We start from the raw sequence: 25,098 nt of genomic DNA on the forward strand, positions 1-25,098 counted from the left end.
CACTGTCTTTGGGGATTTCTTATAACGCAGGTTCCTCTTTCTCAAGAGCTGACATTAGAATTCCATTTGGAAAGGGGGGAAAGGACTTAGTCACAGCATTTGTTAATCTGTGTACCCCTAGGGAAAAACTACTTCAAAGGTAGTAAAATGACTCACAGACAACGCAGGGCATGGAATTTGTCTCTGATATCAGGTACGAGAGCCCTTCTTCACTAAAACACTTCAGGCCTTATGATCCAGACTCAAAGCTTCCTAAAATCAATGAAACTCCCACAGCCTCAGCAAGAGGGGGCTTGGGCCTCCAAATCTTCCCATCTGATGCAGAGCAGTAGACTGCAATGTTCCCTTCATAAACCTGGACCCCGTCAGATGCTGTTTTAGGGAGAAAATTAGCTCACCAACATTTAACTGTATTGGTGTGCATCCTTCCCCAAGGACCGTGATCAGCTAAGCTCTCCTTCCTCTCCCAAATCCTGATTACGTCGACGTATATGACTTAATAACTTTACTTTGAACTCTGTCAGAAACGAAGCTTTTGGCAAGCAGCACTTATCAGAGAGGAGCAGAAGCCAGCATTAAACAAAGCAGCTTAAGCAGGTCCCTTCCCAACAACGTGATAGGAGGAATGGAAGTGATTCATTTCTATGAAACAACTTGGCTTCCATTCAAGGCTGTATTTACAGTGAGTGATTAGAGAATGCCTTGAATATACCTGCAATACAAATACCAGCACACACATCACTGCTGAGCCTGCTGACAGGGACCATGCAGCTCACCTGCTGAGAAACTCTGATCCAGGCTTCTTTGTTTTGCCAATGCAATTGGGGAACCACATCAGACATCAGGGACCGTGTTTTGCAGGAGAGGGATAGGTTGAAGGTAGTGCCTAAGGGCTGCCCTGAATGCTGATCAACAGCAGGAATAAATGGAAATACAAAAGGAATGAAGAAGTGAGATGCCAGTTCCAGTGATCCACATGGAAACTGGTGCAACAGGAGGGGAAGAAATTGTGCTCCCTGTCACACTGGGACTCTTGAACAGATTTGATGAGTCTATCCTGGTACACAGATGTATATCTATATGTATATATATATCTATCTTAATTCACACCAGAACTGAATGAGGGTAGATTTAGATTGGAGATTAGGCAGAAGCTCTTCCCTGTGAGGGTGCTGAGGCACTGGCACAGGGTGCCCAGAGAAGCTGTGGCTGCCCCATCCCTGGCAGTGCTCAAGGCCAGGTTGGACACAGGGGCTTGGAGCAAGCTGCTCCAGTGGAAGGGGTCCCTGCCCGTGGCAGGGGTTGGAACTGAGTGGGCTGAAGGTCCCTTCAACACAAACCACCCTGGGATTCTATGAACTGTGTGTGGAATCCAAGTGAAGTGTTTGCCTACAGCGTTTCTCAAAACACAAAAAGCTGGTCTGGGATGAAGGCACAGGCTGGACCTGTCCATGATCCTTTCTCAGTTAATGATACAGGTGGGAATAGGTGATGAAAAAGCAAATGGCCCACTGCCTTACCTAACCTATAAATCTATCTGTCCCTATTCCAGTGCTACCAATTCTCATTAACTCTATCCAGGCCCCTAGGCTGCTGGGGGCACTTTTGCCTTTCCCAGGAATGCAGGCTGATGGGATTTGCAGGTGTGGGTAGTGCTAGCACCTGATCTAAGTTATGTAGTCTATATTTTGACTTCTGCAGCAACCATTAGAGTCTCACATGTGGAAAAATGCATGTGCTATGTATTTTAGTTAGCAGTATTTTATTGAGACTGGTGTCCTTGGGCTAGTTTCTGTTACTGGTGAATATAAATGGGGAAAGGAATTCTCCCCAGCCTTAAAGCAGGATCAGCTGAGCTGTGGGACTCCTCCAAGTTACTGTTTGGAATACGTATACACTGTGCAGTGGAATGACTGTGCTTCTGCTTTCTGGAGCACCTCCCTCCTGTGCATGGTGTTCTTGAGCATCAATTACTGCACTGGGCACTGCACTGTGTGGAGATTGCCTGCAGTCTGGGATGAAGCTGAGGCCCCTACTCCTGTTGCAATTGCACCAAGGGGTAAGCACACTTTATAATGGCTGGTACTGAGAAAACTTGTCAAACACCAGCAGCTAAAATGGAAGTTCTTGCTGGATTAAGGTCTGAAGGTGACCGGTAACACATGCAATGCAAAGGGAATGTGGTGGAGGGTGAGGAGTTAAACTTGCCTGGCTGAACAGAGAGAGGGCTGTGAAAACAGACACCAACCTGGCTGGGAAGCAGGATCAGCTCAGAGGAGGCAGTGGCCTCTCTTTCCCACTCCAAAGCTCTGCAATGGCTGAGACATCAAACCCCCCAGCACAATATAAACGTGAACAATAGGGGTCCGACAGCTGCAGAGCGTTTGAACAACATGTCGAATGGGAAAGTTTGTGAAACCTTCCATATCCCACCGGAGCAGGGGAGCTGCAGCTCTTCCTGGTTCCTCTAACTCTATTTTCCCTAGACAGTGCAGGGATCGTTAGTGTGAGTCCTGCCTGCAGAAGGGAAAGCAGAGGGTAAAGCAGAGGGAATCACCACAGTGATGCTGAGACAGCAGCCATGGTACCACTTTCATAAACCAGAGGTCATGCCCAGGTCCTCCTCTGTCCCACCACATCCTCCTGGGGACCTGATGCACCCCCAGAGCCGTTGAGCTTAGGATTTGCTCCCTAAATACATCTCTTCTTGCAGCAGTGTGTTCATTGCTTCCTTTGAAGACCTCATTTACTTACAGCATCCGCACAAACGTGTGCTCTAGGTCAAGGTGACGGCGTCTCGCTCCAAGCAGCTGCCCTGTTAGCACCTGATGCTGGATCATAATAATGATTAATGAATCTTAATCTTCCTGTCACTATTCCCTTTCATTAATATTTATATCTGGCAGATGTACCCCCAAAGGGGAACTTGAATTGTGCTGTATTAATCTGCTAAGTACAGCTGGTATTTTCTGTAGCAACTTTGAGGACATTCTTCTAAACAGCATATTATGTGCAAGTTTAGTTTCAGCTCATTGCTAATGCTGTCACGTGTCAGCCCAGACAATAACGTTTATTTTAGGCCCCCTCATCTGACAAAGTAAAAGAAACCCCTTAAATACGAGCATTTACAGGAAAAGGGATCTGACGTGAAAGAATGATTCGACACTTAAATAACTGGCATTAACACAGAGGTCAGGCTCAGGCATGGATACACCACTGAGCCTCCTAATTACAACAGGGTGTAATTGAAGGTGTCTTTAGCAGGCAGGGACTTTAAACACATGCATTTTCCAGTTAGATGTATGCGTTCAGCTGCTAAAATGAAGTCTTGTGCAGCCCTTTTGGAAGAATAAATGTTCAATTAAATGATGTAGTTGAGTCCTTATAATTGGGCTGAAGCCTGTTTATAACTAATTCATAATAGAGCATCATTAGCCAAATGATTAACTGGCAATTGCTCTATGAAAACAAATTAATCACTGTGCTTCCAAAGCCATGATCCTCTCTTTACACCATGCAAACCATTTGGCTGTGGTCTGTGATTTATTTCTAGTTATCCATCTAAACCCTGGCTATTAAAGTTGAGGGAATCTCCTGACGGCTTTCAGCAACGCGCTGCCAGCTGCAGCAATAGGCAGCATGAAGCATATTTCCCACTCTATTAGTATCTTATTCCCCAGTCCAGACATGCCTGAACCTTGCATAAGATTTCTTTGTGCTTTCACTTGAAAGTGGGAATGTGAATCTTGCGATTATATTCATGTAAAGACTAAGAAAATCAGCAAAGAAAGATTCCTCAGCCTGCACAGACTTCAACCTTAGAGCCAGGCTTTCCAAAGTAAGCTGTTAAACAACAGGGACAGAGAAAGCACAAACAGGTTGTCTGTGGAAGTGTGAGTTTTCTTCAGGAATAGATGGAAATGTCTGGGAAAATGTGGCTAACAACATCCAGCCTGGGAAATGGTGAGAAGGACACATAAGTTCAGGCTGGGAAAGTTGAGGCTGTTCAGCCTGGAGAAGAGAAGGCTGCGTGGAGACCTCATAGCAGCCTTCCAGTATCTGAAGGGGGCCTACAGGGGTACTGGGGAGTGACTATTCATTAGGAACTGTAGTGACAGGACAAGGGGTAACGGGTTGAAACTTAAACAGGGGAGGTTTAGATTGGATATGAGGAAGAAATTCTTTACTGTGAGGGTGCTGAGGCACTGGAATGGGTTGCCCAGGAAGGTTGTGAATGCTCCATCCCTGGCAGTGTTCAAGGCCAGGTTGAACAGAGCCTTGGGTGATATGGTTTAGTGTGAGGTGTCCCTGCCCATGGCAGGGGGTTTGGAACTGGATGATCTTAAGGTCCTTTCCAACCCTAACTATTCTATGATTCTAAGTTCACCCAGCAGCAGGGTCTGCAGCAGCCTGCAATGAGCCTGCTGTGGACAGTAATGGGCAATCAGAACAGCCTCAAGGTAGATTACCAATGGAAAAATCCTGCAAGTGGCCATCGAACACCTTCCTCTCTGCTTGTTCTTTGAAAGAAACCCAGGAATGCTTTAAGGAAAACAGGCTGGCAGAAAGGGGAGGTGAGCTCTTGGGGAAGCATGCTGGTCATCTGCAGAAGAAAAGGGCCATGGAGCAGCAGCAGGTCCTGAAGGCCACCAAAACTGAGGGTCATTGAATGTCCTGAGGAAAGGCTGCAAATATAGAGAAAAAAGATGGCAGACAGGGTGTTAAATCACCCCTAGGAGATGGCCAGCTCAGGGGGATCTCAGGACCTGAGTCCAATGGAGATGTATCCCATCAGGGCTTGCAGTGCTTGGAAAGCACAGCTGGCAAATCACTGCTGTTTGATGGGTGACTTCCCAAATAGACCACAATTTACCCAAATCAGATCTACCTGAAGCCCCTTGACAATGACTCAGATTTCTAGCATCAATTTATTCCAGCTTTTAAGAAAACATCAAGCAAAACCAATTGTTGTAGCAGCCAGAAATTGGGTATAAAGCTCCTCTCTTTGGAAGATGATGCTATGATAGCACTTCACCAGGTTATTTTATTAAGAAGGAAACTGATACTATGAGGTGACAAAGAAGACATCAGCTTCTTCATGCTCTAGGTATGATTCATAGCAGCTTTAGTGTTTTAACAGAGCAAGTAGCCTGTTTTTCAGCTTGGGTACCCCAGGGACCCCATGGTGATTGCCAGATTGTTTCCTGGATGAGAGCGTGACTCAGCCATCAAACATGTTTTTACCCTTTGTGTTCAGTTTTATGTACCCAAAGCTGCTCCTAATAGGGTGCAGATGTTTCTCAGACTGAGTTATCACAGAACATGGACAGGAGAAGGAACTACTGAAAACTGAGGGTGCAAAAAGGAAATCACGGCACTCGAATCACCAGCAAGGAAATAGCTGGGTAGGAAAACACAAATGGCTCTTTTTCTCTTCCAGAAATCACTGCTGCTGTCTCCTGGGTAAAGAAAGGACGGGGAAGTGGATGATGCTTCTTATGGGCCATCAAAGAACTCTGAAGTTTAGTAAAACACATACAGGGAAAAGGAAAGGAGACAAGACAAGCAAGAAGCTCAGCTGCAGGTCTTTGCTTGGGGAGCAGCAGCTCGGGTGGCTCTATCCTAGCCTCAACATGTGTGTACTCATGACACTAATGCTGCTAATTACACTAATTGCAGTAACTGTGAGACTTCGAGGCTGCAGCTATTTCCCTCCAGGCTCTCCAGGACTTTTGCTGTGGAGTAGTTCTGCTGATGGAGCTGAGGTATCTGAGGAGTGACAGGATGAAGTCAAAGTGCATTCAGATCAGGTATTTACAGGCTTGGGTGACATGAGCTAAAGAAAACACAGTGCAGCAGCAAGCAGCTATGGGGTAATAAAACAAGCTGGAAGTTTTAGTTTGCAGTTCTGGGCTAGATTTTGTATAATTTTTCTCTATTTTTCCACTCTATTTCCCAGCAGCAGTGGATGGGGTGGAACAATCTTGGGATAATTAGGGAACTTCTGACGTTTCCTATAAGTCCCTCACTGGGAGCACTTTTTCTTGTCTTCTCTGCCTTTTTGCAATCAAAATGCCTGTGGTGTGAGGGGCAGGGCTGGGTACCACATGCCATGTCTGAGGGGGCAGAGGCTGGAAAGAGGAGCCTCTTCCCTGCATATCCCCAGCTGACCCTTGGGAGGATCCTGCTCATCCAGTGCCTATTCCTGCTCCCATCCTCATGAAGCAGAAGTAACCAAAGCTCGGCCATTTCTGGACTGACTCTTCTGACACTCCTCCTCCTGGTAGGGATATGCAGAAAGCCAGAGAAATGATGCTGAAACGATTATTCTTAAAACCCCCAAATGACCACAAATTAAAGCAGGAAACTGAGGAGGTGACAGTATCCTGCATGTAAAAACGTCACAGTCCTAGCTCTAAGGGGCACTCGCCATCCTTGGCCCCTTCAGACCAGTCTATGGGGTTGTAACAGGGCTGTGTAGAGCCTGACCTGGCATCCTGACTGGAATTCTTTACTGAGTCTGGTCTGTGCCGCTCGGTGGAGTCCCTATTCCAGCGCTGGGTAACAGCACCCTCTGCAGCCACCCGGCACTGAAAGCTGGGAACAAACAGCCTCAGGAAAACGCTGTAATCCATCTTCCTCTATAAGTGGAGACCGTTGTTTTGTCCTCTCATTAACTTATGAGCAAATTGCAGTTGTGAGATCAGCTTGATGGGATGTGAAGACCCCCATCCCTGTCTGGCAGATCCAGGCTGGGTCTTAACCACGGTGCTCCAGTGACTGGGACTGGAGTCAGAGCACGGACCAGGACCAGGCTCAGCATCTGAGCTGCATCCCAGATATGGTGATGGGTACTTTAAAGATCCAGGAAAACTCTGGTATGTTTAATTTCTTGTGGGTAGGACCTGCTTTGAAACAAAGTGAAGAAAGAATTCCAGTGAATCACGAGCAGATGAAGTGGTGTTTTGCAAAATATAGGGGAATATGTTACCTAAAACCTCGCAGATTTTCCCCATTTTAACATTCTATTAATTTCATAAGATTAGGACTGGAGTGTATAGGGCTGGAAAAACCTTTAGCTGCCTGGCTAAAAAGACGTCACTTACCTGGACAACTGAACCTGATTTCTCAGCCCTGGTGCTTTAGGTGGGCTGAGTGTTTCTGAGACAGGGGGATGCACTGAAGTCGGCAGGGCTGATGGGGGAACAAAGCAGAGGTCTGTGAAGGGAGGACCATCACGGCAAGTGCTCCGAAAGCACTGCCAAAGGCATTCCCAGGCTCGGTAGTTTACCACGTCTCCTTTTGGTGGCACCATCTGCCCAAGCATGACATCATCAGCTGTGGTTTCAGATGGAAAATCCTACCTTGGGGGCCTGGTTTCCTTCAGGTACTGAAATGCAGCTCTTGCTGCTGGGGGCAGTCTCTTGCAGCAAATTGTTTCTGCTGCTCCCACAGGGTTTGGAGGAAAGGTGTTGATCAGTGCAATGGGGAGAATAGCACTGCAACAGTGATGAATACCTGCAGGCCAAGCGCTGGTCCAGGCTGGAACTGAATCCTTTGTGCCGCATCCTTCCTGCCTTACTGGCCTTGAAGGCCCCTCAGAAGTGAAGCAGCATCCTGATTTATACAGTCAGGTAATTGCCATGAAGAGGTTTACAAAGGGGGAATTCCTGGCTCAGGCACAACCACCAGGATTCCTCCAGCAGATCCAAGGCTCCACTCCTCACCTTCCATTTTCCCCTCTGCCCATTTTTCACACCCAAGCCCCTTTCACTTGGTTTTCCCTTTCATTAGCAGGGATGCTGAGGGTCCTTCCAGCAAGGATGAACAGGAGTCCTTCCTATAGGCTCCCCAGTGAATTAATAGAGCTTAAATAGGACATTGTGAGCAGGGAATCAGTGGGACTGAACAAGAACAAAGGATGCTGCTCTATTAACACAAATGAGAAACTGTCTCACTGTGCCTGTTTAATGAAATCGTTGCCCACAACAAAGTGGTGCTTGCTTCTCTCATGTAAATTTTCCTGCAGCCTTCAAGCACTTTGATTAGTATTTGCAGCTTTGAAGATCTCAGTTTAAGTCTCTTGTTTGTCATTCTTCTTCCTGATGTTATTGACTGGAGATGTTTCTATGCAGATAGGAGTGTTCACCTTGTAGAATGGTCCTGCTCCTCTTTCCCTGATAAAGAGCTTCTACCCCAGCCTCCATGGCAAGCTAACAACATCCCCTTCCTTCAAAAGAGCAACAGAAAAAAAGGGTGGAAGGATGTTTGGAAGGGTAAACATGGAGGAAATTTTAGCTCAATACAATTATGCACACATACAAACCCCCATTTAAACTGAATTTTATGACTAAATGCTTTAATTGCTCACAACTACTGAGGTGTTCAAGGCAATTTACAAAAGCCAAAGTCCAAATTGTTATGTATCCTTCTAAACAGTTAGATACCCAGCTTCCACAAGCTGAAAAGAATGGTTTGTTCTGATTTCCAGGTGCCAAGGGGGTTTGTGTGAGGAACTGTGCATTCGTTTGCTGCTGCTACAGATGTGGCATTTAGCATATGCATGTAAGCAGGAGGGGTTTGATCCTGTGAAGCTGGAGCTCAGATGGATCTCATCTTGCCTATTGAATCTTTCTTAAGTCTGACTTGGCACAAAACCTGAAAGCCAAGGGTGGGAACTATTTTACCTAAATATGGATTTCTGCAGTGGGGATGTGCACATCTGAGGTTGGGTTCCCATTGGATCACAACACACATCTCGGATGCCTGAGGCTGCTGACATGATCAGCTCAGGCAGACAACTGCAGAAGGGAAATGTAAAATTCAAAGGGACAAGCCCTATCCCAGATGTTTCCCGGGACAACCACCACAGCAGGCAAACACCTCTTAGGGCTGGACACTTCTTTCTAAGCTTTTTTTCCATGTTTCTACTGTTTTTTTTCCAACCTGGCTGAGGCCCAGCTTTTCCCATTCAGGAGTCTGAGGAAAATTACTTGAGTTTCTGCTTCAAACATTAACCATTGTCCAAGAAATGAAAACCCAGAGAGCCTGGTGAACTTCCAAAGGCATTTTTACAAGGACTTTTGTCCATCAGGAGGTCACTCTCAGGGGGATAACATGGGATGGTTGCATTTGAAGTATTTTGGGGTTTAGAACAGGTTTGGGCAGCCTGTGCAAGATCTCTCCTGCAGCTATTGGCAGTGCAACTACTTTGGGCTGGATGCTGCAGATGCTTGGCTAATGGAGCATGAAGCTCTGAGCTTGCAACTTACCTGCAGTCTCCAGAGACATTCCTGTCTCTAACTTTGGAGAAAACCTCCTCCCTGCCCAGCCACTCTTCCTCCTGCTCCTATTCCCTGTGTGAGAGTGTGGAGGGTCTGTCACAGGAATCAACATCTAGAGAGAGCTGGGCAAGTATTTTCCCCATGCCCATCACATTGCCACTGCATGCAGCACAGCCTGCGCTGTTAAATCCTGTTCTGGTTGAACATCAACCTACCTCTTGCTCTCCTCTTTGGCAGCTCTTTCTCTTCTCTGCCTAGAACAAACCCAGCCTAATGGTGGTGTTGGTGAAGATGTCCCTTTGACCATGAGATGTGGTGGGGCTGAGTTGAGCAGGAGGCTGTTGATGCTACAGGCAAAGCTTGGGAACTTGCTCATGCCTTTAAGCAGAGTGCTCCACTTAGGTTCATTAGCAGTACAACCACACACTGCCCGCCCAGCAGCCTCTGCCAGGGAAACTTCCTGCTCTTTCAGGGCCTTATCTATAGCTGCTGTGTGGAAAATGAACCCGGGGGATGGGAGCAGGGAGCATAAGTCACAGGTGGCTGTCTTCTCCTGACAGGAGGGAGAGAAATGCCTGTTCTCCCATACTGTAGCCACCTGTTGTAGCATTGCTCTCCTCTCAGCTTCAAGCATGGCCCTATGGAGCTGGCTCATCTCAGCCAAGCCTGGATGGGAGCGTGGCTGTAGCTCACCGGGCTCCAGATGTTGCTGCTTCTCCTGCTCTCCAGCCTATGGCAGAGCAAGACCTTGGTACATCAGAGAAGGCTGTTCATGGCCCTTAAGCCAAGGTGTTGGATGGTGTTAGGAGGCTGCCTGTGGAACACTTGACTGAACTGATGGGTGATGCTCAGCCAGGATGTGGTCTGAGGGATTATGTTGGATGTAACTGGGAAATCACTTTGGTCCCTGCAAGCTGAGGATAGCCTGGCCCAGGAGATCTGCACCAGCTGAGTCTTGCCTGCAGGACTGGAGATGTTATGTTCTCATGGGACTTGTCAGAGGGGTTCCCTACATAGAAGCATAAGCAAATGGGTGATGAAAAGACCAGAGGATTCCCCTCACTGCCTAAGTCTTACCGAGACACTCTTCCTCCAGAAAACCCACTTGGGTCCTGGGGAAGTAAAGGCAGAGAAGAACTTTGCATCCATTAGTGGGGCCCTCCATGCCTGTTTCTGGTGTCTTCATAGATCCTAATCCATCTTCCATGCACATTCCTGCAGAGAAAGCACTCATGTTTTGCTGCCCACAGAAAGGAGCCTGTTTGGTAGCTCCTGGAGGGGATAACTATTTCTGCTATGTGGCCCCTGACATCTCTTCCTGCTGCCCGGATCTGCTGGAGCCCATGAAGTTGTCCTCTTATCACTGCTTGCACATTTCTCCAGGGTATCTGTGTACATTACTGGCCTCTGCTCATGGGACTCAGCATTAAACCCTGATGACCAGTGACCAGCTGCAGCAGTGAGGTTTAGCATTGTTTTCTTGTATCTTGTATTATATGTTATTAACAGGTTAATATGTAAAGGGAATTTATCCCTGGATCAGCTGTATTTCCAGTGAATTGCATCTTAGTCCAGAAATCCTTTACAGCTGGAGAAGAAACGTATCAACCCTTTCCATCTCTAACATACTCTGTCACTGCTGAGTTGTGTCTTTAATTCTCAGTGTGGTTACGTGTGAATCTAACACGAGTTACTGGGTCTGCCCCAGTGCCTGCACTCCAGAGCTCACATGGAGTAAATATACATCTTCTGGTAAGATGGTGGGAAATGTCCTCCCTTTCACCAGTAGCATCCTGAATCTGCTGTGGAAGGAATATAAGCTGGTCAAAAGAGTGTGGCACAGTGATAAACAATGGGTTTGTGGTGGAGGAAGAGGCAGAACAAGAGTGTTTGGGATGAGACAATCTCCCTGTTCCCTCTCTTGGCAGGAAGAAGAGGATTCCTCATCCCTAATAGAAACCACACTAACCTCCCTCTGACAAGCAGTCGTGAGTGGCTACGAGCCCAGGCTGGGATCCAGAGCAGCAGGAAGGATGGATTCCTTCCCAGCTCTCCATACAGAGGTTCTTCCACAGGGAAGAACTTTTTCCTAATATCTAATCTAAATCTCACCTCTTTCAGTCAACAACTCTGAGCATGTACACAGGTCTCTGCCTGCCTATGGACTGATCTGCAGGTCCATGGGCATTGCTAACCACAGCCAACAGCAAGAGCTGTAAGCATCCTGCATGCTGCTGGGGGGAACATGGCCACAGATACATCTCCAAGGGCATCTCTGTGTCCATCCCAACTTCCTTGCCTTCCTCTTCTAGGCTAGAAGTTGTTTACTATAAAGTCTCCATAACATTTGGCTTCAACTCTTAGTGCCATTATCCTCCCTGAGTTAGCAGATGTTCTGATTTTGGGGTGGAAATATGTTAAAGAGGATTCATACAATTAAGATTTAATGCTGCTATCTGGAAAATTACCTCATTCAGCCAGCTTTTCTTTTGGCTTTGCAAGAAAATATGCATGAAAAATGAGGACAATATCCCCTTTCTGTACTACTGTACATATAACTGACAAGTTTCCTCAGGGCTTGTGCACACACATTGTCCCCAGCATTTATCCACAGTCTCCCTGCAACCTGCTCTGTGCCACTGGAGATGTGGGGTTGAAGGAAAACCCTCCCCATGGAGAACGTGCATTGTTCTGTACATTGGAGAATCTCAGGTTTCAGGTGTAGATGATGTGAGCTGATAACCAGGCACCTAATATCAAATTGCTACAAGCAGTGTCTAGACAAAAGCTCCCTTCAGCCAGCTCAGTGCTAAGGTTTCTTGGGTGTATGTGCAGGCACATAAAGGGACGTTGTCTTAAGGTCTTTTTGTGGAATATATTCACTTATGAATGGAAATTAAAGTCTCAATTATTGAAGTAAAACTTAAACATTTATATTTCCAGGCAGTATTTTGGCTTTCAGGATTCCTTGTTTATGAACTATCAACTTTTTCCATAGCCCAATATATAGACAAAAAACATTCCACAAGCCCCAGTCTGGTATTCCAGGAAGGCAGCAGGGCAAACCAGATACCAATCATTTTAGAAAGCCTCAAAAGAACTGCTTTCTGCCGAAATCTGACCTCCACAGAACAAAAGTTCCTTTGGGCTGTAATATATCACAGCCTGGTGTGACAGATGTGTCTGTACAGTGGCAAAGAGCAATCGCATGTTTTGCAGAGCAAAGTCATGCCCCTGAGGTCCAAAAGGACTTTTCTGATGGAGTCTGTGAGCACAAGGATATTGGGAATACGGTTAAGGACCTGCTCTTGAGTGGTTGGTGGCTACTCAGGTGTAAGACTCTTACTAATGGGAAGTGCCACACAGGGGCATGACAGCCAGGCTGGGCTCAACATTAGGTATCTACCATTCAAGCCCAGACTTCAGCATCAGTCAGAATGGTATGTCAAGAATTGCCAGAAAAGGGGTTGAGATCAAGACAGAAAATTTCTTTAAGCTGCTCAGTGCCTGTTCATCCCCATCAGTTGTGGTTCTGGCTGCCCTATTCAAAGGTTTATTAAGATATGACTGAGGATGAAAAGGAGTCTCTTGTGTGAAAGGGGAACTAAACAGAGCTAGGCTTTGACTCTGGGAAAGATGGGAGTGAGGGAGAAATGGGTAATAGAGCTGTAAGAAAACTGTGAATGCTTTGCAAAAGGAATGAGGTAGGGAGCAATTGTTCATCACTGGCCAAAATACAGAAACTGGGGGTATCTTTTGAAGAGATAATACAGAATTTGAGGATGTCTCCTGAAAAGATGAGGTAGTCTGATCCCAATGAAGCAAATGGAAATGTATTTTCAGTTGAATAAGGCTGCGTGAGTTATATTCTTTATCTCTGGGCTGACATCTTTAATTTGGGAGTTTATAGCATGCTTACCCCCTTCCCCCCCCCCCCCCCCCCCCTTTGTTTTTCTTCCCCTTCATCCCGAACCCCCATCCCTGTTGCCTGGCAGATGCTGCTCTTCCCGCTCCTCGATGGGACCAGCCCCAGTGTGCAGAGGACCCTGCTCTGACCCCGCTCACCTCCCACTTCATCCCCACAAGAAACCCCAGGCCCTCCCTACTCCGGACCGACCCCCCCGTTCCGTCCCTCCGGGTCTCTCCCGCAGCCGGCCCCTGTGCGGCGCCTTTAAGCCCCGGTGCGTGATGTCACGGCGGCCGTGAGACACCGTGCGGAGGCCGGCGGGGCTGCTGCGGGGACCCCTGTGAGGTGCGACCGTCCCGTCCGGTGTCACCCCGTGCCCGACGGGGGCCGCCGGCTCGGTGCGATCCCCAGCTCGGGGGGACCCCGTCCGCTGTCACCCGGTGCGGACCGCTCGTCGGTGGGGACCCCCGGGGCAATTGGGAGCCGCCGGCCGTCGGGGCGGGCTCGGAGCGCAGCATGGACAGCGTGCAGCTGCAGGACTTCGCGGCGGGCTGGGTGGGCGGTGAGTGATGCGGTGGGCTCGGGGGCAGGATGGCAGCGAGGGGGGACGGGAGTGTAAACCCCGTGGTACCCATGGGTTGAGCATCGGGCCGGAGCGCTCGCACCAGCGGATGTGCGCTTTGCTTTGCTTTGCCTCGCAAGTGCAGTTTAACGCGATATCCACGGACAGGATACTTGAAACTGAAGTATCGGTACATGCGATGCTGCTGTGGCCGCACGCTGCCGACTCCCCTCGCTGGAAGCACCAAAGGGGAGCTCCGGGGCACACAGTGGCAAAGTTGGGTCCCCCAGTCCTCTACCCTGAAGAGGTCCTGCATGGCTTTGACCCCACGGTCCTGCTTCAGCAAACAGGCTGCTGGCCGAGGAGAGATATTGATCTGGTCTGCTGACAATGCTGAGTGCACATACTGGGAAAACAGACACCAGAAACAGGAGCAAACATGAGGATGTGTAGAGGTATCACTACAAAGGTTCCCACTGGGTTTAATAGCTGATAAAATGCACAGCTTAAGCTGCCAGGGATGCACTGCAGAAGCAGCATGACAGAGGTTCAATCACACACTATCCACTGCTCTGCCCAGGCTGCTGCTGACACCAGGCTTGGGAAGGGGGTGTGAGATGGCCCATGGATCCTGATCAGGTTAATAGGTTAGCTGACTCTAAAAGCACAGGGCCTCTGCCAAAAAGTTAGGTCAGCAGCTTGGTTTTTGGATCCCTGCAGTGTGCGGAGGCAGTGCACTCACTCCCCCTGCCCTGCACTATTGCTGCACACTCCGGGACTGGGACAGGACGTCCAGGGACTGAACAGCCAGCAGTTTACATTACAGCACTGGACCGCAGGCAGCCTCAGGTTATAATGGTCAGGAGAAAAAGGGACATTTCCTATGGAAACCTCTCCTTTTCCCCTATAAACCCATCGCTTCCCATCCCATCATAAAAGCATCCTCAGTGTTTTGTGTAACGCTTTGTTTTCATCCCCAGGAGCTGCCAGCGTTGTTGTTGGTCACCCCCTGGACACCATCAAGGTAAACCACTTTGAACCATGTTCTCCTGTCACCACACAAACCCCCACTGACAGGGAGCCTCTCTCGAGATGATGCTTCACATCTTCACTTACTCCATCACCCCAAAGGGGAATTAGGCTGGGTACAAATGTTTTAACAGACTTCCTCTTCAATGCTTGTTTTGAATGAGGAACTAAAAGAACTGGCCGATACGTGTGAGGGTGAATGCTGAAGATTCAACCTGGCTTTACTTTCTGTGTGGTTTAACAAACAATTCGGACAATGTTTTATTGGACTTTGCCACAGACAGGTATTCAAAGGGCAATGGGGGAACTATATTTGTTTTGCTGCAGGCACATTTGTACATGTTCTCCTAGTGCTGGCAATGCTGGGAGGGCAGAGTGCTGAAATGGTTAGCCCAGGGTTATGAGACACAGTATTTACTATTCCTGCAAGACAACTGTTCACAGAGGGAAGGATTTAGACATGTAAAAACATATTTGCTAGCATGATGTAGGCAATACAGCCTGACCCAACCAAGGTGACCGACCCCACTGATGCAGAGATAGAGGAAGAACCTGTTCCTTTCTCTTTCTGTACAGTGTGATAGACATCTCTGAGTCCTTTTGTTCCTTCCACTGCTCTGCCCATGGACTCTGATCTGGCTCCAGCCTTGTTGCTAACCTCAGGCAGGGCTGTCAGATGTGGCAAGCCCAAGAGCCAGTGCTCCCATTTGCACCTTAGAGACCCTTGAAGGGCGACGGAGAGGACGGTCCAGTGCAGAGCCATGCCACATCCCTTCCTAAGCCATCACAGCTACCCTGTTGCACATATCCTGGGATCAGGATATGGTTGCCAGCCCTATTCTTTCTAAGTTGCTAAGGTGTTATCAGTCCCAGGAGCATCGCCATGTGAGGATGGATGCAGACCCCCCACAGCGGAGCTGTAAGGCTGCCTGTGCCACCCCAGCAATGGGCATGGGCAGCACAGGCTGGCTCTGCCGGGGGTTGCCAAGGCAATCCCACCTCAGGCTGGAGGTCAGGGCATCATTGCCAGGCTTGGGGGAGTTTGGCAACTACTGAGAGAGCATCCTGCTGGGAAGCACTGAGTTTCTGGATGCCAAGAGAGAACGAGCCCATCCTTCAGTGCTTATAAAGACAACTGCCAGGCTGACACCTCTGTTGCTTGGGAATATCAAGTAGGCAGACTTGTTGCCTTTCCAAATTTAGGAGAAGGGAGGGGGAAAGGAGAGTGTTTTACACAGCAATAAGCCAGTAACGGGGCAGCTCAGCAGCATTTGCAGCATCCAGGGGATGGGGGGGGGTCCTTCCCCACCTGGAGGAGGAGGCGGTGGGATGGGGTATGTGGTACCTTCACCAGGGTTCCCATCCGGCAGGTCTCCTCCTTCAGCTGGCCCCTTTCCCCATATCACTGCCTCCATCAAATCCGAGTAGCTGCTTTTTCCCACAGCCTTGCAACACTGAATAGTTTTACCTTTACTCACTTTTCATCCTCCACATTGCATTCATTTCCTCAGTTTCTGGGCATTACCCAAGAGCCCTTTCTAATCAAAACACCCCAAAAAGGAGAATTTTCCTGTGGAATATCCATGCTGGTATCAATTGACTTTGAGAGAGATGCCAGCAGGGATTTCAGTGCCAGGTATTAACAGCTTGGCTGAGGGGCATGTGTGTGAGGAGCAGTTTGTGAGGACATGCTGTTTCCCTCAGTTACTCAAAAAATGCATTAACCTGAACCTCTAAATACCTGGTTACTCTGTAAAAGAAAAAACAACAAGCCCATGGAGACAGAATGGAAATGTCTGGGCTAAGCATTCAGATGAAGCCAGGAGGGAAGGCAGGGCTGTGCACTGTGGCTGTCCTGTCCTGTCCTGCTCAGGGTGTAGGCAGCCTCCCCACTGGTTCTCCCCTATCCCCATCACCCCTGGTGTGATTCATGGCATGCACTGGTCTGCCCCCATGGCCCGGGCCTGATGGTGTTGTGCTCTGTGCACTGCATGAGTACCAGCTTGTTTGTAAGGGCTCAGTAAATGCTCTGCTTTTAGCTGCCGCCTTCCCTATGGCCTATGGCTAGGCATGGAGCAGAGCAGTGGTACTCAGCGTGTTCAGACAGCAGCACAGAGCAGCGAGAGGTGACCCTGTTAGCCTGGTCCCACCGCAGCACCCCACTGGCCAGGCATTTGCAGGGTGCTTGCCAAATGATTGTGCTGGTCATAGAATCCCAGTGCTCAAGGCCAGGTTGGACACAGAGGCTTGGAGCACGAATGAGCTTTAAGGTCCCTTCCAAGCCAAACCACTCTGTGATGATTATATGATATAGATGAGAAGGGGAAAGTATGTGGAATCATGCAGGCTTTGTTGTGACTTATACACCATTTTGTACAGCTGCTGTAGGCATTGTTTGGAAGGTGTATAACTGTTGCTTTCCAGAAACATGTGCTGGAAATGATGTAAAAATGTACTTTTTAAATGAAGCATGGAGAATTCCTGAGACAGAGCTGAATTATTTTGGCTCCATTTAGTAGATGTGTGTCTTAAGATCTACCTTAGATCAGAAGGACCCTTCCCTTTAGAATACCTTTACATGGATGCCTTTAGAACACATCCCAGCCTCCACTAAGAGTCCCCAGATGGAGAGGACCACATCACTCTCCAATTTCCACATAGATCAGGACCTTGCCAAGGAGAGCACTGCACACCAGTCTGCTGTGCTGGGTTAAGGTAGCTGGTCTGCACTCGAGAGCAATTTGACAGTCATCGATTCCAGATGTTGCAGAATGCTTCAGACCTCTGTGGTCCTGTTCAGTGGATGCACATATATCTTGTTTTATAGCTCTGTTTTCCTTACAACTAAGGAAGGATTTGCTCTCAAAGCAAAAATCACATTGTTTGTGTAGCATGAGTTTCCCTGGGCTGAAAGCATGGGATTTTAATTGCATTTTATGGATGTCTTTTGCAGACTCGTTTGCAAGCTGGGCAAGGCTATGGAAATACACTCAATTGTGTTCTCACTGTGTACAGAAATGAGTCTGTAAGTACTTTATCTTACTGAAAATGCAAATGGATAAATAGATCAATAGATAATTACATAAAGCAGTTGACACCAGCAGTTATATGAAGATCAATCAAGTTGATGCAATTAAGCCTGTAAATTCCTACATTCTTCTCTTGCTTAACTCTAGGTAATGCTCCTGGGTACTTCTGTAGGGAAAAGACAGATCCCTGGCATGGAGGTACAAATGTCCTCATGTGGGTCAGGGTGTTACATCCACAGTGGCTCTTTTGCATGTACCTGCTGGGAAAGCTCTACTGGAGGTATTTTGCTGCTTCTGGTGATGTTAGGACAGAAGCTGTCCATAAGAGGGACTTTTACGTGGGTCCCTGTGCTTTCAGTATATCCTGTACCCTGCACAATCCTTACAAGTCTTTAGCAGCATGAATTCATTTTCCTGTGCAAACGGTTGGTTCAGGAGACGTCTGCTGCTTGGATTTGCATCTCTACCCTCATAGACAAGCTGGGTTTGCACTGCTCAGTCCCATTCACCCTCCTAACTCTGGCTCCCTTCCCTGGGTAGGTGGTTGGCTTCTTCAAAGGCATGTCCTTCCCCCTGGCCAGCATGGCTGTCTACAGCTCCGTGGTGTTCGGTGTCTTCAGCAACACGCAGCGGCTCCTCAGCCAGCTCCGGCACGGAGACCCAGATAGCACACCAGTGCTCGCCGACGTGGCTCTGGCCAGCATGGTGGCTGGGTTCATCTCTGTGGGCATTGGCACTCCTGTGGACCTGGTAAAGATAAGGCTCCAGATGCAAACGCAGCCATACATCCAAGGTAGGGAGAAAGAGCATCTTCTTCCTTTCTCTGCCAGTCCTTGGTGATTACTGGGAGCTTTAGGACAACTTTGCTTCAAGGCCTGGCTCTCTGCTGCTGTGTGCCACTGCAATGGAGAGCCATGAAGATGATCAGAGAGCTGGAACGCCTCTGAAGACAGGCTGAGAGAGCTGGGGACGTTCAGCCTGGAGAAAGAAGGCTCCGGGGACACCTTAGAGTGGCTCCAGTGCCTAAAGGGGCTATAAGAAATCTGGAAAGGTGCTCTTTATAAGGATATGTAGTGATAGGACAAGGAGGGGTGGCTTTAAGCTGAAAGAGTGAAGATTAAGATTAGGTATTAGGAAGTCCAGAGAAGCTGTGGTTGCCCCATCCCCGGCAGTGTTCAAGACCAGGTTGGACACAGGGGCTTGGAGCACACTGGAAGGTGTCCCTGCCCATGGCAGGGGGTTGGAATGAGATGATCTGCAAGGTCCCTTTAAGCCAAACCATTCTATGATTCTATGAATCGAGCTAAAAATGCTTCCTTCTGCATTCCCTTTCTTAAACCTTTCCCCCACCCACTATGTAATGATTCAGTGAAAAGAAATGGATGGCAGTGATTTCTGACCAATGATGGTGGGCTTTTGAGAGCAGTTCTGTAGCAATATATTTATTATAACAGCTGTATCTCTTTGTTTTGCAGCAAACATTAAACTAAAGTCCACAGTTCCTGGATTTCCTGTGTACCGAGGTCCAATTCACTGCATCAGGACAGTCCTACAGAAAGAGGGGATAGCAGGAATATATCGAGGCGCAGGAGCAATGCTTTTGAGGGATGTTCCTGGGTACTGCCTCTATTTCATCCCTTACACAATCTTCTGTGGCTGGATTACCCCTGATGGATGCATTTCCCCTAATCCCTCCTCCATCTGGCTGGCAGGGGGAGTAGCAGGTAAGCACCTTTGTTTACCTCAACACCGGCAAAACAAGGATGGGAAGGTTCCAAGGGGAGATTATAGGGTCACCAGTAGAGGACATGGGGCTGAAAAAGCTCCCTCCTCTAGGGCCAGGTCTGCTGGTACCACAGCTGCTCTTTATAGCTTGGCAAACCTTATGGAAGTTGTGTTATCAGACCTTCCTCAGGCTCAATGTCAGTGGGAGCACAGCCAGCGCCTTCTTCTCCCTGGATGTCACTGCATATCACACTGCCAGTGATCCTCAGGCAGCCAGGATGCCTCCAGAAGAGGACTTCAGCCTGTTGGCTGCCTACCAGGAGGGTGTGTGCCTATCCACAGACAGCAGAAGCAGAGCTGACTGTTATTAATCTTATTCTTCCCTGTGTACACCCATAGTAGGTCTGACGTGTACATCTCTCATCATGCTCCCATGTATAAAGTCACCCCTGCACCCACTCCCCGTTTCTTGGCTATTTCTAATCACAGAACCCTAAATGAAAGCCAATGATCACAAAATACCACCTCTGTTTCTCCTGCAACTAAACAGAGCCCTGACCCATCTGGGCAGGTTCTCCAGCATACCTCAACACTCATATTGGTTCATACAAACTCTTGCCTGTCCAACTGGGCCATGCATTGGGGTTGCACACTGACCTTGAGAAGCAAAAGATCCCACTCAGCTGCAGCCTAATTAATGTAAATGGCCTGTTTCCTTATAAGAATGATGAAGTAGGTCAGCTGTGTTGAGCTTGATCCTGGCTCCATGTGATGGAGCTGCCTCTTACTTGTTTTCTCAGCTCAAACTTTGGGTTTCAACAGTATTCTCTGAGGATTCCAGGTTCTTCTGCAGCTTGAGCTTTTCTCACAACATGTCTGTGCTCTGCCAAAAGCACAGCAGAAGATTTGCATCATGGAAGACAGCCCCTGGACTGCCTGTATTGAATTACCAGCATCACCCCCCAAAACCTAAGGGCTCCATTCAGAAACAGGGAGCTTTGCTCCTAGAAATACCATTCCTGCACCTGAGCAGGGTGAACACCCTGCAGTGAAAACCCCATCAATACAATGGGGTAGAAGAGAGGTGAATGTTGGACTTCATTGACTTGCAGCCGAGGAAATACAGAGAAGAAACTGTTCAAATACTTCTGCATTTTTATAGGAGCCATTTCCTGGGGGACTGCTACTCCAATGGACGTTGTGAAAAGTCGGCTTCAGGCTGATGGAGTTTATTTGAGCAAGTACAAAGGGACCCTTGACTGTATCTTGCAGAGCTACCAGAACGAAGGCTTAAAAGTAAGTGATATTTGATGTAAAGCCTGGGTATTAGGCATTTAATTTTAATTGGAAAACACAATGGATGTTTCAAACCTCTCTGCAGGCTTGAGAGTCAGCTAAAGCCCATTACTGTGATTATAATAATGACAGTAGGTAATTATAGTGGAGATTCTTTCATATCCCAATAGTGAGAGTAATAATGTGCCTTACAGCAATGGAAAAATGAATGACTGGGGGTCACGCTCTGCTGGTGTAATTAACTTACAATAACACTTCATGGCAGAGCATTTAATTGTGAGTATGATTTGACTTACTATAAATCAGAGGTTGAAAATCTCACCCTCTGTGATTGCTTCTATAAAATGCAGAGGTCAAATGCTTCCCATTGACACTGAAATCAATGGGAAATCATTCCAGTGGCACCCTGGGTGTGTTTGGCTGCCATGGGTAATGCTGATGCTGCCTTTTGCATTGCCCACCTTCATTTGCACCAAGATAGAGCTGGTTGAAAATGCTCTTAAATCAGAATTGCTTTGGTTTCCAACGTGAAGAAGGGCTCTGTGCCAAAACCAACCTCATGTCCTTCTGACTTTGTCTCTTAGTGTAATCAAAGATGTTTGTTCTATCTGCAAACTTTGCCTCCGCTAAAGGTGGGTGGTAAAGAACAGCTTTATTGCATTGACAGTGCATGGTTACAAGAAGTGATGTCTCCTGGTATTGAAATAAAGCTCCATTTCAGCTGCCATCAAAACATCACGTGGGCTCTTGGCTCCAAAGTGCTCATTTTCACATTCCGAGGGAAAAGCAGCAAGTTGCAGAGAGAAAACTAAGGTCCAAAATCACAAGTCAGTGTGATTTCAGTATCTGCCAACATGCCACGATATTATGCGAGCCAACACTGGGGCTGCAGTCTGGTTTGGATTTTGCTGGTAAATGAAGAAAGCCACTTTGATAGGAAGCACAAGTACCTGGAGAGATGCTAAAGACTGTGCTTGGAGGGTGAGGCTTTATGAAGGCTGCCTGCCCTGCATGTTCAGTTTGGAGTGTGGCTTCACAGTAAAACAGAGCGTGTTTGCAAAGGGAATTTCCCTGTGTTTTCCCTTCTCTTTCCATCCCATCCTGCCTGCCTTGTCCTGCTTGAATATTAACCACTCAGGCACTCAGTTGTTTTTGTTGGAGGTCCAAGCTGCTTGCAGTTTTGTTGCTGTCATGCCTGGCATGCAGGCTAAACCTGGCAATGGGACTGCATAATAGTTGATAATAAGACTGGATCCTTCTCTTGTAAGGAGACACACAACTAGTAAATGGCAAACTCGGGTTTGGATGTTTTCATCTGGGGACAAAGGAACAGTATTCACAGTGCTGGAAGTAATAGCTTGTATACACACAACCAAGTCAGCACAGTCCTCTTCTTTCTGCATAGTCAGGTGTGTTCATTCTGATGAGAAAAGCTTATGACTGAGCTTTCCTTCATAAATCCTCATTCTTATTTAGCTTGGCTCTCTTGTGTTACTGCTTGGATACTGAAAAAGAAAATGGAATTTCCTCCCAGAATATTCTATTTTCCTAACAAAATAAACCTCCCCAATAAATCAATAATATCATAAATAACCCAATATTGCAATTTCATGTTGCAAACTCCATCCTAAGCTATGCAAGCGTACTTTACTTCTGTCTTGTGCAAGTCAGCATCATGCAGTGGATCTGCTGCATACAAGGTACGGCTGTGTTCAGCAGAGCTTGGTATTTCAAGGGAAATATTCATTAGACACTTTAATCTATGGGCTTTTGGTCTTGGAGTTGGGATATTCCATGCTTCCATACAGCAGCCATGGGAGCTTTGCCTTTGTAAAGCCTGGAAGGGGGCTGGCTTTGCTGATGTGGCTTTTCAAGTCCATTTTGAACATGTGGTGGTTAGATTAGTGACCACAGTGATGAGCCTGGGTGGTTAAAGCAGGGATTTTGTGAGAAACAGGCCAGCAGAGATGCTCCCTGCAACCCTTGTCTTGTAAATAGGAGCAACAAGGGCCCCTCTCCACTCTCCAGAAAGCACTTTGCTGTTCAAGCACCCAAAAGCCACAGGGTCTTTCACTCTTGTAAGTGCCAGCATCGTTCCAAAACCTGTATATGAGCAGAATGAGGAAGACTGGCTGCAGGTGTTTGTTATCTTAATGAAAGAAAATGCTGCGATACCAAAGCTTGGCTTTTAGGAACCCTTATGTGAAAATACCAGCTTTTATCAAGTGTTTTCCCCAAAGCTGGTGGTGAGAGCCAGTTCTCAGCAAGGTACAAAGTAAATACCTCTGCACCCACAGATCCAGCCCTAGGAAAAAGAACATTTGTTGCATGAAACCAATAGCCTCCAGGGTTTGTGTGATCCCAATGTGCTTGTCTGTGCCAAGGGAAGGAGGGACTGTAGCTAGGTAGGACAACACTGGAACACAATTTGGGTTTCTTGCTTTCTGCTCTATGCATGAGGATGTTTTTTTTACCCTTACCTCTTGTAGCTCCTGTGGGCAGATAGAGATGGGAGCATAGAGCTCAGTGATACCAAACCAGTGACTTTTGCCATTGCTTTTCCATTCTTCAGCACAGACTTCAGCAACGACCAGCAGCAAGAGTGGATTCTGGTTCTTCAGAATCCCACTATGACTCCAGTCACTGTTTTCTTCTTAAAAGACCCCATATATTCCTATGCTCTAACCTTTTTCCATCCCCAACAGGTCTTTTTTAGGGGCATCACGGTCAATGCAGTGCGAGGATTCCCAATGTGTTCAGCCATGTTTCTTGGCTATGAACTTTCCCTCAAAGCAATGAAAAGAGACCAAACTGAGACCAATCCTTAACTTCCAGGTCAGCACATAAAGATCCTTTAGTTTGATTAAAGTTAGAGAATTCATCTTTGAATCAAATGGAGTTGCAATTGTATAGATCCTCTGCAAGACAGGTAACCTACATCTAAATAGTCACTTTTCAAATCTGGGTCTGTGGGATTTGGAGCAGACAATGGATTTAGGTTTTATTCCAGACTCCTGGAATTTCACTGCAATCTGATTGTTTTGATCATTCTGACTCACAAAAGAGAATTTGAAAGGAAAATATTCTCTAATGATTTATAAGTTGTGAAATATGATTCTCACCAAAGTCCCTGCACATTATCAATTCCTCCCTTGATCCTCTCATAAAGACCTGAAATTAAGCCCTTTTGAAGTGTCTTCACCATCAACTCAGAGTTTTACTCTTTCCCTCATAAACCTACAGTTGCATAAAGGAGCAGCATTAAAAATATCCAATTAAAGACCCTTTTTAACAGTTTAATACTCATTCTCGGCAGTCTTTGCTCTTTCTTACAGTACTTCATAAACCTCCTTCTTTCTTATCCCAAAAGTGTTGCCGGGAAGACCTGGAAGCCTCCTACTGCCCTGAGCCAAACCAGCAGTGTGGTGTTGGAGAGGGATCAGCTGCTCTGACTGAAGACTCTCATCCTGCACCTACAGCATCTGCTTTCTCTTCTGCCATGGACTTAGTCCCTGGAGGATACTGAAAACTGCACCAGCTCCATCAAACCCAAAGAGTGTTTTCTTATCAAATCTTTCTCTCTGTTGTCTCGGAGCACCTTAATAATCCCCATGGTGGTGTTGGGCTTTATCACCAATGACATTTTCCTATTGAGCCAATTACAACAACTTGCTTCCCTTACCCACGAGTGAGATATACCCAAACCAACCCACCAACATCAACCAAGGAGCATCTTTTGTATGACATTGTATATAATGCTCCTCTTTGTGAGCAAGGAAAGGAGGAGGTGAGGTGGGTGTGCAGGGCCCTTTGGTCCAGGAAGGGCTGGATACACACCAAATCCTGGCTTGCTTTCAGGATCAAAGGAATGGATGACTCTACCCATATGAATGGATACTTGTTGTTTCCATCACAGAACTCTCCACTTTGGCACAATTTAACACATTATCATGGAAAAAATGTGAAGGGCTTCAACAACCTGTTTGTTTTCTAAGGTATAAATTGAATTGGGAAAAGGGAGGATGTTCAGTTAGAGGCTCAGCTGCTCTTTTTCTTCAGAAAACAATAAACCAAGTCATACAGATGGCTGGCTATTACTTTACCTAATTCACCTTGTGTAGCCCTCCAGGGACCTGCTAGAGGTTACTTGTTAGACCTGATCTCCCTAACACAAGAGTCCAACTTGCCAACCTCCAAACCCTGCAGACATCCCTTTGCAGCACCAAAGGAGGTCTCTGAGGGATGCAGAGCTTATCCCAAACTGTT

General features: G+C 47.3%; 1 protein-coding gene across 2 annotated transcripts; it reads left to right on the forward strand.

Annotated features, from left to right (window-relative positions):
• The first annotated feature begins 13,707 nt into the window (after positions 1-13,707).
• Positions 13,708-25,098, forward strand: SLC25A48 (solute carrier family 25 member 48). Of its 2 annotated transcripts, none has more exons than XM_031047403.2 (7): positions 13,708-13,753; positions 14,734-14,777; positions 17,736-17,807; positions 18,352-18,604; positions 19,287-19,535; positions 20,699-20,832; positions 24,203-25,098. In XM_031047403.2, the coding sequence occupies exons 1-7, from the start codon at positions 13,708-13,710 to the stop codon at positions 24,356-24,358; spliced, it is 954 nt and encodes a 317-aa protein (XP_030903263.1). In that variant the 3' UTR covers positions 24,359-25,098. The 2 variants fall into 2 exon arrangements, with proteins under 2 accessions (XP_030903263.1, XP_005147307.1); XM_005147250.2 differs by lacking the exon at positions 24,203-25,098 and adding an exon at positions 23,538-23,660.

The sequence above is a fragment of the Melopsittacus undulatus genome, chromosome 10, assembly GCF_012275295.1.
Source record: "Melopsittacus undulatus isolate bMelUnd1 chromosome 10, bMelUnd1.mat.Z, whole genome shotgun sequence".
In the NCBI taxonomy this organism is placed as follows: domain Eukaryota; kingdom Metazoa; phylum Chordata; class Aves; order Psittaciformes; family Psittaculidae; genus Melopsittacus; species Melopsittacus undulatus.